This window comes from Tauraco erythrolophus, chromosome 1, assembly GCF_009769465.1.
Source record: "Tauraco erythrolophus isolate bTauEry1 chromosome 1, bTauEry1.pri, whole genome shotgun sequence".
In the NCBI taxonomy this organism is placed as follows: domain Eukaryota; kingdom Metazoa; phylum Chordata; class Aves; order Musophagiformes; family Musophagidae; genus Tauraco; species Tauraco erythrolophus.
Window position 1 is genome coordinate 133,889,685 of NC_141465.1, and position 13,590 is coordinate 133,903,274.

At 45.7% G+C, this 13,590-nt stretch overlaps 1 protein-coding gene across 3 annotated transcripts in view; it reads right to left on the bottom strand.

Annotated features, from left to right (window-relative positions):
* The window catches only part of MYO7A (myosin VIIA), a 67,155-nt gene extending 54,184 nt beyond the window's left edge, over positions 1-12,971 (bottom strand). For 2 of the 3 annotated variants that reach the window (XM_086614986.1, XM_086614979.1), the window contains exons 1-4: positions 9,783-9,893; positions 8,710-8,862; positions 1,596-1,780; positions 504-625 (exon numbers count right to left, since the gene is read on the bottom strand). In XM_086614986.1, the coding sequence (XP_086471112.1) occupies positions 504-625; positions 1,596-1,780; positions 8,710-8,862; positions 9,783-9,881 (559 nt within the window). In that variant the 5' untranslated portion in view covers positions 9,882-9,893. Of the gene's footprint in view, positions 1-503; positions 626-1,595; positions 1,781-5,056; positions 5,075-8,709; positions 8,863-9,782; positions 9,897-12,839 lie in introns of those variants that run through there. The other variant, XM_086614971.1, reaches the window with a different exon arrangement.
* Positions 12,972-13,590: the final 619 nt, after the last annotated feature.

Here is a 13,590-nt window from a genome sequence, read left to right on the forward strand (position 1 = left end):
ACACCCTCCACTACACCAGGTTGCCCAAAGCCTCATCCAACCTGGCCTTGAACACTTCCAGGGATAGGGAATCTACAAAATCCCAGACCACACAGAAAATTAGGTAAAATTCAGGTTTCCATTTTGAAATTTTGGGGAAAAAAGTACTGATTTAAGTGGAAAAAACACACATTTTTCAATTTTAAGTGAATAAAAGAATTGAGAAAAATTTCAGGTCAGCTGAAATATGTCACTTTCAACAATAGTTGTCAAAAATATTAATGGAAAATTTGAGAGCGCAAATCAGAGAATATTTGCCTTGTGAAAAATAAATTCAGATGGAAAGAAACCAAATATGCTGTTTAACAAACATTTACATAATTGCTTTTTTTTTTTTTTTTAATTTTGTCACTTTTTGAAACTCAGAATACAACAAAGTGACATACATTTGGCCACATTTTGAGGTTCCTGAATCTGATTTTTTTTTGTCAGAAAAAAAATGCCTCCTTCGTCTGAGGCCTCACCTTCCAAGATGGGATTTGCCTCCAGGACCTGCTGCTCGATCCAGGAGTGCTGACCGCTGATGGCTGCCAGGAACTGCAGAATCAGTTTTGTGCTTTCTGTCTTCCCTGCTCCGGATTCACCGCTGCAAAGACAAGAGGAATGGAGGTCAGCGAAAGCCCTACTGCATCCCTGCCAATGTCCCTCTGCTGCCTTTGTGCCTCTTCCGTTAGCACACGTAGGATGAGGCCACTAAGGATGGGTTTCCAGCATCCCATGGACTGGTTGTAGGAGAAATGGTAAGATACAGTACTGGACAGCTTCCAGCCAAAATCCACATTTGCTTTACAGTCCGTTTGGCCCAAACCAGAGAGACCCAGCCAAAGCTTATCCTGGCTTGGCTTTGGGTTTCTCCAGCAAATACAATCATTCAACCAGCACTAACAAGGTCAGGAAACACTTTCAGACAGTCCTTTTCCAGGTATGATCACCAGACCATGAGCCTGTGGTCCAGGGGCTGGCTGATCCCACGGGGCATCTTCATCATCAGTATTGAGCTGCCAAAATGCACTAGAAAGCAGACTGTGAAACACTTTTAGTGGCAGGCACTTTCATATGTACCTTATGCATCTCCTGCCAAGGGGCAGGTAGGAGAGGAGAAGATCATGGGGCAGGAAGAAAGAGTTACTCCACAAAACTTTCTCTTCACTGAAAGATAACTTCTGTTATCTGGCAATGGTACAAGAGGAAGGGCTGAGCAGAAATCCCTTGGTGTGATTCTATGGCCTGTCTGATATATGGAGACATATGCAGAACGTATAGATCTCTGCATCTTTGATGTCTGTAGGAGTATTGAGTTTAAATTTAAAAGAGGAGTTAAAGATGAATATGAGACCTATTGGGTGGTAGGGTAAGTACCAAAGGATCGATAAAGCACTTTTACTAGGAACAGTGACTGCAAACAGAGACCTCTGCACTGGGAATATATGCATGGAAGATCTAATAGGTTGTTCAAATTTCTAATTCTTTTTGTTAAGCTGCTCCCTATTCACCACGCTGCAAGTGCTCAGCATCCATTTTCAGGATGTGGCCCATTTGGAAATCCACTGACTCACCTTATGATACAACACTGGTCCTTGTTGTTGCGCTGCATGTTGAAGTAGCAGTTGTCAGCAATTGCGAAGATGTGTGGTGGCATCTCACCAATCTTTTTGTTGGTGTACAGGCGTATCTGCTCAGGTGAGTAGATGGGTAGGAGCTGGTAGGGGTTTACTGCCACCAGTATTGAACCGGTGTATGTCTGGAGGAGAAGCACAGGAAGGTTTATGGGGACAATGAGATGCAGCTGAGAGGCTTTGGCAGCTTAGATGGAGCGTGGAGGCCAGAAAAATCAAGGCTTTTCAAAAGCTGAATGAATGATGATGTTCAAGACAAAGATGCTTGCAGGGTGGAGTCTGGAGCAAAACTGGAACAAAAGTCCCAAACTATCTAAATCAATTCATACTCAGCCCTGCTCATGCACAGCATGGATTCAAGCCTTAATTCATATTTTGAATGCTCCTCAGTTAAGATTCAGAGTTTCAAGTCAAGCTCGTATTCGCAAAAAATATCGCTACAGCCAGCACATATCCAAACATACCTATTGCATTGCACAAGTTACAAGAAACCAGAGATGAAAGAAACCTGAGGACTATTACCACATCTCAAAGCAGGACCAGCTGGATCCAAACCATTCTTGACAGATGTTTGTCTAACCTGTTTTTATAAATCCACAACAGAGCTGCTAAGCTTCCCTCTGCAATACCTTCTTCTCTACCACCTCTGCCTAAACAAAGCTCTCCATGCAGCAGTTTAAACCTTATCCTGTGCACATGGGTATGGCCCACAAAGGCCTGACATACCCCTTCTCAGTTTTTTGGAAATGGTCTTTGGTCCATCCTATGTTCTCCGTGGCACTCGAACGAGCAAATCTGTCCTGGGCCTTGGGCAGCAAACCACTTTGTAGCGTCTTACTCTTTCATTTCTGCCCTTCCAGGAGCCATTTCTCTCAAGCCTCTCACCAACGGACTCATGACCTTTGTCATCTTGCTCAGGTGCAGCTCTGAGGTTAGGAGGTTTGGCCACATACCAAGCTCAAGGCAGAGAATAAGGATCTTCTTCCCTTGCTTCAGCTGCCTAAAAGTTAGTGTCTAGAGTAAGTGAGTCAACGGGATTCCATCTCAGGCTAACCAAGGAGCATGACACAAAGGCTGGTTTCACTCTAGAACTTCAAGGGAGCCAAGTCGCCTTATCATAGAATCATAGAATGGTTTGGGTTGGAAGGACATCTTAAAGTTCATCTACTTCCAACCCCCCTGCCATGGGCAGGGACACCTTCTACTAGATCAGGTTGTTCAAAGCCTCATCCAACCTGGCCTTGAACACCTCCAGGGATGGGGCAGCCACAAGTTCTCTGAGCAACCTGTTCCAGTGTTTTCTGCCTTCTCTAGGTTAGCTTTTGGCAATTATGGTTACAAGATTAATCTCACCTTTCTTACCTGGTGAGACCAGCTGTGAATGTGCCCCACTGCTGCATGTATTCTTCCCAGGGAAAAAAAATATAATTTCAACATCAAAATAATCCTTACAGGTTTTTATCTGTGTGGCCTAAAACCAACAATAAGTCTTCGGCACAAAGCAGCAAAGTGGCACAGGCAAGGATGGCTGTAAACGGAGAAGAAAATCTCTCTGTGCTCTGCTCCTCTTTTTGTGCACATTGCAAACCAGCTGATTTAAAATGTAGTAAAAAATGAGTAAAAAATGTCTGAACTGTTCCTTATTTCTGAAGGCAGCAAAAAACCTTCCACTGCTGGTGAGAGGAGTGGAAACAGAGACTTGGAGACAAAAGCCCCAGGTTGAGTTTCTCCCATCAGGCCCAGTATCCCTCAATCATGATGGGCTTGAGTGCAGTCAGATGATAATTCATTTCCCAACATCTACGTCACACTTCCAACCAGCTCAGGCTTCCTGAAAGGCAGCCAGTAGGTGGCAATTGTGTCCTGTAGTAGGGATGCTGAAAGCCCTTAGAGGCTTATCAGTTTCTAGCCTCATGGCCAACACCAGAGAGCAACTTTCTGCCCAGTCCCAGGTGAGGTTTGAATTTACAGTGGTAACTGAGAAAGGCTACAATAATCTTCCCTATAACAGGGGGTTACGTGCCAGTAAAGGAAAAAAAGCTCTTTAAGCTCAAGAACAAAGTTGTCACAAGTCCAAAAGGTAGAAACTGGCTGTGAAATCATGTAGACTGGATGTTAGAAGAAGAAGGCACTGAAATAAATGAGTAGAAAAGTCCCAGAGCAGCCTTCCCCAGGGACAGGGCAGGTAAGCTTAGAGCTCAGAGAAGGAGTGAGCTCAGTTTCTGAATGGGATTATGTCACCGAGATCCCTAATGAATCCCAAGACTCCTTCCAGTTCTGGGTGAGATACTTGGAAGACTTTTTTCATAATTTATTACCAGATTAGTTTTAGGGATATTTCTAATCTTCCTTGAGCCTCTTCTCAAAAAGAACGACTCTTTGCAGAGGTCTCAAATCCCTGCATTTCAGCCACGCTGGTCTGACCTGCCCCAAATGCAGCCAGCAAGACTTTTAAAGGAGTTAACCATTAGTAGCAGGAATGCTTTCTGGATGCTCTCTCTGACCCTACCCTTGTGATCCACAAAATACTTCGTCAGCATGAACTCTTGTACTATTGTTTGGTTTTGTAGGTCATTCCTAGTTGATAAATACTCACAATTTGCCCAATTCTCACAGCTGACGGCATGCAAAACTTTGTCCACTTTGCTGATGAGGGGCCAAAGAGCACCTCCAAGGAAATATCTCTCTGGTTCCTAGAGCTGGGTGAAGGCAAAGCCCTCCTGTCTTGGGAAAATAAAGCTTTACCAACAGGCAGGGACTCTGTCGTAGCTGACCACAGGAACCGCATCTCAGTGCAAATTCATTAGTGCTTGCATGACCTACATTTTAATTAGCCCCAAATTTAATTAGCCCCAAACAAATCCTTTCCGAGCCTGCTTCCCTCCCTACTCAGCACACCATGGCTGACTTCATCTGGATTTTTGCAGGGTTAAAGCTCTACCAAACATTACTTCACATTGGCAACCCTTAGAGAGCAGAAGTAGGCAATGCTTTTCTCCAGATAGAGATTTAACCTTACTCAGGAGTCCAAACTCCCCACCAGACGCTCTTGCTATTCAGTATAGTTTCTCCTAATGCATGCCAGCCAAATCATGGGCAACAAGCCCTTGTTGAAGTTTTTCCCATTTTGCTGCAGAAGTTCCTTTCCTTCAAGTTGAGGTCATTGCTGAGAAGCACTTACAGCTTTAACCATATTCACAGGTTGAGGACATTCCAGCTCTGGCAACTTCACCATGAGGGTCAAGCTCTGCAGCAAAGAGGACGATGCTCTCAACGCATTTGTGAAGCAGCAGCAATGGTGGTGCAAAGTAAATGAGAACGCCGCAATGGTGAACAGAAACAAGTGATCTGGTGGAAGGGGTGACAGTGATGGCAAATGAGAGTGTTAGAGTCATACTTACCCTCCCGCCGCAGTTTGTCTTACGAGTAAAATGTGAGGGAGGAGAAAAAGGAAAATTATATTTTATTAGAGCAGAATAACACCCTCCGCAAAGCCAAGGAGATGAGAAAACAAGAAGGACTGAAGTCCCATTGGAAAAGTCACCCTTTACTCAGCAGGCTCAGAAATTCTTTCAAGAATTGAAGGTAAAGTCACACTGAGCTTCACCATCTTTAACACAATGCTCTCAGAGGACTCGGTATCCCCTACCCACATGGCATCCATATGGTACTTTGGCTTTGCAAAATTACCACAAATATTTACCACATTTGCACAAATCTACTCCTGCTAGTACCACCACTCTTAAAAGATGAGATTGAAAGTTGAGTTCCTGAGCCTCCAACAGCACACGTGTAGACAGGGTGGGTTTACATACCTCTCTATCAAGCTATGCTCGTTGTGTCATTTTGAGAGTGTCATTCTAATTTTGAGATTGCACTAATTGCTGTGTTATGCCTAAGATCGTGGGATGGTGCTCCAAAGCCATTAGTGGTGTGGAGAAATCAAGGCACAGTAACCCAGAAGCTCTGAGATACAAATCCCTTTGTGCGATGTGGCCATACCTTATGCAGTAGCTCTGTAGGACACATGACACTGTCATCACGAAACATGCAGAACTTGTCGAGAAACCACACATTACTGAGTCACTTCCTCCCTGTCGTGGATTAGGCCACACTCACCTCCAGGTTAGCAGCTGCTCTTTTGCATTTGCCCTTATTAGTGTGATGCTGTCAAACAACTCTCTGCCCACTGCTCGTGTGTGTTCGTAATCTCCCTGGATCATAGAATCACAGAATGGTTTGGGTTGGAAGGGACCTCAAAGATCACCTAGTTCCAACCCCCCTGCCATGGGCAGGGACACCCTCCACTACACCAGGTTGCCCAAAGCCTCATCCAACCTGGCCTTGAACACTTCCAGGGATGGGGCAGCCACAGCTTATCTGGGCAACCTGTTCCACTGCCTCACCACCCTCAATGTAAAAAATTTTTTCCTTATATCTCATCTAAATCTCCCCTCTTTCAGTTTAAAGCCACTGTCTCTTGTCCTGTCACCACACACCCTTGTAAAAAGTCCCTCTCCAGCTTTCCTGTAGCCCCCTTTAGGTACTGGAAAGCTGCTATAAGATCACTCCGGAGCCTTCTCTTCTCCAGGCTGAACAGCCCCAACTCTCTCAGCCCTCGGATCATTTTTGTAGCCTCCTCTGGACCCGCTCCAGCAGCTCCATGTCCTTCTTGTGTTGGGGACCCCAGAGCTGAACGCAGCACTGCAGGGGGGTCTCACAAGAGTTGAGTAGAGGGGCAGAATCCCCTCCCTCGCCCTGCTGCCCGCGCTGCTTTGGATGCAGCCCAGGACACGGTTGGCTTTCTTGGCTGCCAGCGCACGGTGCCAGCTCATCGATCAGCACTCCCAAGTCCTTCTCCTCAGGGCTGCTCTCAATCCATTCTCTGCCCAGCGATGCCTGTGAATAGCTCGGTGAGGGAACCCAGAGGCAGAGCTTTACTGAAGTGGCTGGTTTTATTCAAAGGCAATCTGATGTTGCACACATGGAATCCTATCTGAGGACCCTTGTTCACTTAGTGAGGCAACAGGCATTTGCCTCATGACGTAGGAACCCTGGGAGAGACACGTGGACATCACTGAAAAAACATGATACCAACTTTCTCAGAGAGCAAGGGAGAGCTGCAGGAACCCACTCAGTACCACTGCAGGGTGCCCACAAACAGAAGAAAAATGGGAGTTGCTCAATGGATAAATGTTCCTGAAATGACCCAATCAGCTACAAATTATTGGCTACCTGTAATTCTTGGGTTGCATTCAGGTTGCTTGAATTTAGTTACTCACATGAGCACTACATCTTACTTTGAAGATGGACATGCTCTGAGGAGGAGGAGGCTGTAGACCTCCCAAACAAACTTCCCTTCCAGTATAAACTCTTCTACAATAGTCAAGCTGCAGCCAGCTCTAAAGCAATCATGTCCTCTGACAGGCACCTATTTTTGCACAGCTAGAAGTCAGTTTTGGCTCTGTTGGCACTATTGTGGGGACTGCTATAGGTGCTTAGCGCGCAGGGAGACACCACCTCAGGTACGAATTCAGCCTTTCTAATTTTTGCTAGTTTATAAACAGCTGAGGTTCCCTAAAGACAGCTCCAGGGAGCAACTCGGTTCATCCAACACCTGAACCATTTTATGGTCATTGATTTTTCTCCAAACTGACAACACAGGGGACCTAGGCATTATGCGCCACAAATAAGGTGCCTCAGTGAGAGATGAATCAGGGGTCTCTGTTCTCCTCCAAGCTTTGAGGAATTAGAGGCTGCCTTTTCAGCAGCCATATCCCTTTCGTCTAGGATTGAAATCCCCCTCTGAAAGAAGAGATGGATATCTTCCAGAGTTGGGGGCAGGGGGCTGTATAAACAGCCTGTGTAACAGAGTGGTGTGCTCTCCATCATTACCCAGCTCTAATCTGAACCCACCTTTTCAAAAGGCACTGGACATCAAGCAGAACAAGCAGACTTGATAGATACAATCCTGGACATGGTCTGCTAGCTTATGCTATCTGGGAAATCAGGCTGTACTCTAATACCCTCTGGCCTGAAAATCTAGTAGTCTCTAGAACCTTTTAAAAATCAGATTCCCAAGTGGCTTTGAAAAGGCCTTCAAAGGCACAGCAGACACTGACCTGAGTACCTGAAAGCTGTAGGATTTGAGAGCAATACCAAACTTTCCACATTTGCATAAGCTGTTTGGGTGCATTAGCTAGTGGCAAACACACACACACGCCACACTTCTGCCCCAACAACGTGCACCAGACTCACAGCATACAGCATGCTGATAAAAACAAAACAGAGACTTGAATGCTGACTCTTGTCCTGCTGGGGAGGTGGCCTTTGTGATGTTATTGCAGGAAAGAGATGCAGTTCTGGCTGGCTCCCTGTAAAACCCTCGATTTCTGAATGTCTGGTTGGGTTGGCAAGGCTGCACTGAATCCACTGACATGACTGAGCTGACCTAGGGAAGGACACTGCGGTCCCCAGACATCAGCTGTCAGGATCTTGGGCAACCCAGAGCTAATGAGTCATAAACACAAATGGAAGAGATACTTTAGAGCTGTTCTGGGAGTTGCTCACGTCACTGTTCTTGGTTATTTCATGCATGCACCTCCTCATCCTTCTTCCACCCTTTGCACCTCCAGCAATTGCTGTCTTTACCCACCTGGGTTGAATGAGTTGATGGTTCAGATGGAGAAGGTAGAAGGGCCACATCCAGCACGCAGTTGCCAAAGGCTTTTGCTTTAGGATTACTACAGTATGCACATGCCCTGGGTTGGGCTGGTTATTGTGTGTGCAGAAAGTTAATGCACATCCCCAAAACTTCTATAGGGGCTACTCACGAACTGTACTTACTACCTAACTCATTAAGTCTTGCACTGGGGCATCCATAAACTCTGTGGTGTGTCCTCTACAGTGCAAAAGCCCTCTACCACCTGGCTGCAGGTGAAGGTAGAAACCCAGATGCTCAGCTCAATCAGAGTTTCCCCCATGTGGGTTCCCTAGAACTAAGGAGAGCAGGGGGTGCAGTGGAGGTGGAGTTGGAGGTGGGGAGGACACTCACATAGATGAGGTGCTCCCGATAGCGGATCAGCAGGTTCCTGAGGATTCCCGCCTCGTTCAGGTCCCCTAAACGGATCATGTCCTCCACTCCATGGATGGAGGTAGGATGCATGGGTTTGATGTGGCTGGCATTCTGTGGGGAAATCCAGTGCTCCTGGAAAGAAAGTGAGGACAGAGAAAGATAAGTCAAATGAGATACCACTGGGATAAGAGACAGAAAAAGCCCTCCCCAGACAGAAGGACCAGATGGAAGAACATACATGAGAGGGCATTAGCACACAGACCACAGCTTCTATTCCTGGGACATGGCAGTGACTAATTTGGAAGATTCCTAGCTGAAGAAGGAAAACATCTGGTTTACTGGAGCAGGAAGAGACAGGAGACACAAGCCATCCTGGCAGAAGCATCATCCATGACAGCATGGACATCCAGCACATCAAGAGTGTTTTGAACAGAGAGCAGATTTGTTCTTCCCTTCACACAACTACATTTTCACATTGCTAGTTAATCCTCTGCCACAAAATACTGGTGATCACAGAAAAGATAGAAGAGAAGAGAAGGATGCATAGGGGTGGCAAAATCACACTTTTATTGGTAAAGTGTCATCCAGACTGATCACTTCTAAAGGGCTTCAAAAGCCACTACAAATTGGATACAAGGACCCTGCTGAACCAAATCTCTTTCTTCAATCCTTGAAGGAAAAAATATTTGAAAAGGACAGAGAACCTCCTCTGGCCACCCTCTGCTTGCGATAATAGATGTTCCTCTAAAATAGCCACCACTGCACAGAAGTAGAGGTGGGAAATTGAAGGAGAACCAGTGTTTGGGCACATTTTGTATTGGTAGGAGATGTGTTATCATTGTGCTCAAGAAGCTTCTCACCCTTTCACTCCCAGTACTGCCACAAAAGTGGGGACACAATATTATCTTGTCCTTACAAATAGAAAACTGTGGCACAGTTGATTCCCAAGGACATATAAGAAGCCTGTGACAAAGTCAGTCATGATCCTACGACCCTTGGCCTAACCAGGCCCATAGAGCTGAAGAAGGATCATCACAACCTTTTGTACGTACATTGCCTTCATCATCCACAACCTGGATCTGTCCAGAGTCACACAGTTTAACCACCGCTCCAATGGGGACGTCGAATTCCCGTCCGGTTTTGAGGTCCATCCACACATAATCCCCCTGGAATCAAAGAGAAGGCATTTACACTTGGGGCTGCAGAAAGTTCATCGTCACTTGGGATACAAGTTGCTGATATTTTGCACCCAAATCGTTGGTTCAAGTCAAACGATCTCCTTTGCAAACCACAAACCACCCCTTTTTCACCGATGCTCAGGAAATCCCCTGCAAGGTAATAGCAGTAGGACATGCTCCACACAGGATACACCCACTGCACTATCTCTCCATTCCATGAGCTTGTGAGTGGTTGTTTGTCACAGACTGCATCCAGCAAGCAGGTTACAGAGCAGAGATACACACAGAAAGATCCACCGAGGTAGATCTTTCCTCTATGCAATGTAAAAGCCTAAAAAGTCACACTTAGGAGATCGTTTCAAGCTCTGGAAAGCCTTGTCTGGAGGCTTGTGGTACATTTTTTCTTTGCAGATAACCACTATCAAATATACATTCTCCTATCTTGGAGATTGGTGAAAAGAGGATGACTAAAGAAGGGTTAAGAACCTACCAGAGAGGTAGATATATATACTTCTTCTGGAGATCTCCCAGCTACAATGATCTGTAGGTGGATTCTTTGCATTTAATACTTCTCAGTCGATTTTATCTACTGTGAGCCTTCTCAGTTGCACCCCGAAGCTGTGCAAAGTTTCAGCATCCATAATCTCAAAGGAAGAGTTTAGCTACAAACCGTGTGGAAAGCTGCGTCCTTCTGCACGCTTCAGCTGTGTCACCTCTTTCATTTGAGCCCTCTTTGTTTTCGTTTTGGAAGACACAGCAAGCAGTTGACCCCTATCCACTCGCTCCATGACACTGGTGATCCTACAGACCTCTCAGTCCTGCTGGGCAGGGACTATCTGCTTATCAGCTCTGTGGATATTAAATTACTCGAAAAGGCAAAAAGGCTTTTAAAGAAGCTATTTTCCCCGATACAAAAGCAAACCCCAAAATAACCCAAAACCAAACTTCCAAGCAGGACCCACACTTTTTGAAATGTCAGACTTATTTCCCACCCTTAACCTCAAGTTGAAGAGATAGGTGGGAGCTGCCCAGTTAAAGTATTTTCAGGCATGTTTTCATCAAGCAAGCACATGTACTTTTTCATGCATTTGAGTTTAATATTGTGAACTTTTAACCCCACCTAATGCCACATTCCTGGGGCCAGCTCCACTGGTACCTATTAAGCATGATGCAAATGTAATATCTACCTTTTGAAGTCCTGAAATACTGCTGGGAGAAGGGAAAGTGAAAAATGGGAGTGATCATTTTGCATGTGCTCTGATATAACCATTTCCTGAGCATCCACTATCGACCATTTCTGTGGACAGAGTATTTATAGGTTTGGGTTGACTACACCAGGTTGCTCAAAGCCTCATCCAACCTGGCCTTGAACATCTCCAGGGATGGGTCATCCACAACTCCTCTGGGCAATCTGTTCCAGTGTTTCACCACCCTTGTAAAAAGTCCCTCTCCAGCTTTCTTGTAGTCATCCTGCTTACATGGAGCTGAGGATCCAGCCCTTTGTTTTGTTTTGTTTTGTTTTTTCCTCAGAGGGTTGTGCTACAGCACTCTTAGAAGTATCTTTACACAGCTCATAAAAAATATAATATTCAGATCTTTTTCTCATTAACTGTCTTACTCTCACATCCCATAACTCAGTTAAAAAGCAAGAAAAGAACAACCCAAAAACCTAATGAATGCAGTAAGTCATACACAGATGCACTACAGATCCACTTATATTAATATTTATTCCTCAGTTCCTTTGATCCAAGACACTCAAAGCATTTCAGGTGTTCAACACTGTTATCCTCCCTGCAGAGCTGAGCAAATTCATGCACGGGGTGGGTAACTTGATCAAGGTGTCAGCAAGAGAAGAGCCAGGTTGCTCAGTCCCTGCTCTGCAGAAAGCCCTTCTGACACCTCAGCAGCTGCGTAAAACTTGCTCTCAATCAACAAAACAAGAATTGAAACGCTGTTATTTTTAAAATCTCTAATTCTGAATGGCTGTAAAAGCAGCCTGTTTCGTATGTTCTGTTACCACACAGCTGAGATAAAAAGGCAGTCTGCTCTTCCCAAGGTAAATTGATGCTCTCCCACCACTAAGACAACTCCTGCACTTTGCCTGCCTAATGCACGGAGTGCTCGTCCCCTCAAAATGCTCTTTCTAAACACATTAAAGAAATGCAGTTCTTAATACTGGTGAAAAAAAAAGCAAGTCTTATGGGATGGGCTAAGCTGGTAAGCTCAGAAAGGTCTGGGGGGTTAAAAAATAACATCACTTACTAAGAGTGCTGACCTATTTCCTTCCCTGACTTTAATGAATTTGATATAAACCCCATGGAAGTTCGTTACACTCTTTCCGCTGATGCAATCACCTTTGGATCAGCCCATAAAACGGCAGATATATTGGAGATTTCAGGGCAAATCGGGGTGATTCATGCATTTACCAGCTTGGGCAGACTGGCTTATAAGTTGCATAACCCACCTCATGCTTGGACTGATGCAGTGTATTTTCCAACACACACGACAGAGTACTGGAGAAGTGAGAATACCACCAGTCATTTTACAGCATCAACACGGTCCAACTCTTCCTCCTCAACTCAGCTGAGAGGTGCTAGTGTCCTTCCAAACTCTCTGGGGCAGATTCTTGGGACTTCACAAGCTATGGGCAGTGACAACTAAACAGCGGTGCAAGAGGAGGAAACACCACGATGGGTGCACACACAGATCAACACAATTCATGTAGAGGGTCTTTAGTAGGAGCTTTCAAATGCAAAGAGCAAGAAGGCTGCACCACCGGGGAGCTGCAGTGCTTGGGGGGAACAAAGACTCAGAAGGAAGGTGGGAGAAGCTGGCACGAGCAGTATGAGGATCCCATCAAACAGAGACACCGATTTCAAAGTAGGCTGAAAGCTGCCAGCCATGCTCAGAGCTTGGGACCCCCTGTCTTACCGCTAGAATGGTTGTGGGCTTCAGGGCCTGGTTGACGTTGCGGAGTAGCGTCCATTTGCCCTGGTCTCTCTCCTGATCTTCCACCACCTCAGGGCATGGCTGCATGAAAACAACTTTCTTCCTCTTCAACATCTCCAAAACCTTGCAGTATTGGTATTTGCCCCTCTCTCTGCTTTGAACATGTATTCCACCATGAATGCCAGAAAACTGTGGCCGGTTTGCTTCAGACCTCCAGTGTGACCATGCCTACTCCTTGCAGGACACCCTCTGACCAGATTCACAATATGACTCTTGGTAAAGATCTTCTCCTAGCAGAAAAATTTCCATGCCCCAGCCATGGTCCTCCACTGGCCAGCTAGCACGTGTGCCCCATAGAACTGGTGCTGCAGCAGCCTCAAGGAGAACTCAACAACTTTGCTTCTCTTCACTTGAACTCTTCAAGTCTCTCCAGTAAGGGGTGATACTTGGGCAGAGACCTGAAGGACACTGCAACCACCCGTTCTGGAAAAACGACTGCAGGATTAACAGGAAACTTCTTCATTTCTCTGTGTCTTCTCTCCGTTACCTTCCTTTCTTAGTGAAATAACCATCTGCCAGCTTGAGGACTTTCAGCACAGAACACACTCGGGTACTTATTAATCCACAAATGCAGCCGAGTCCCCGTGCAACACATGGCATTTAATTAACCTAATACCTTCACATACCAAATTAACCAAAGCGCGGCGGGAACTCAAAACCAGAGGCCATCTGC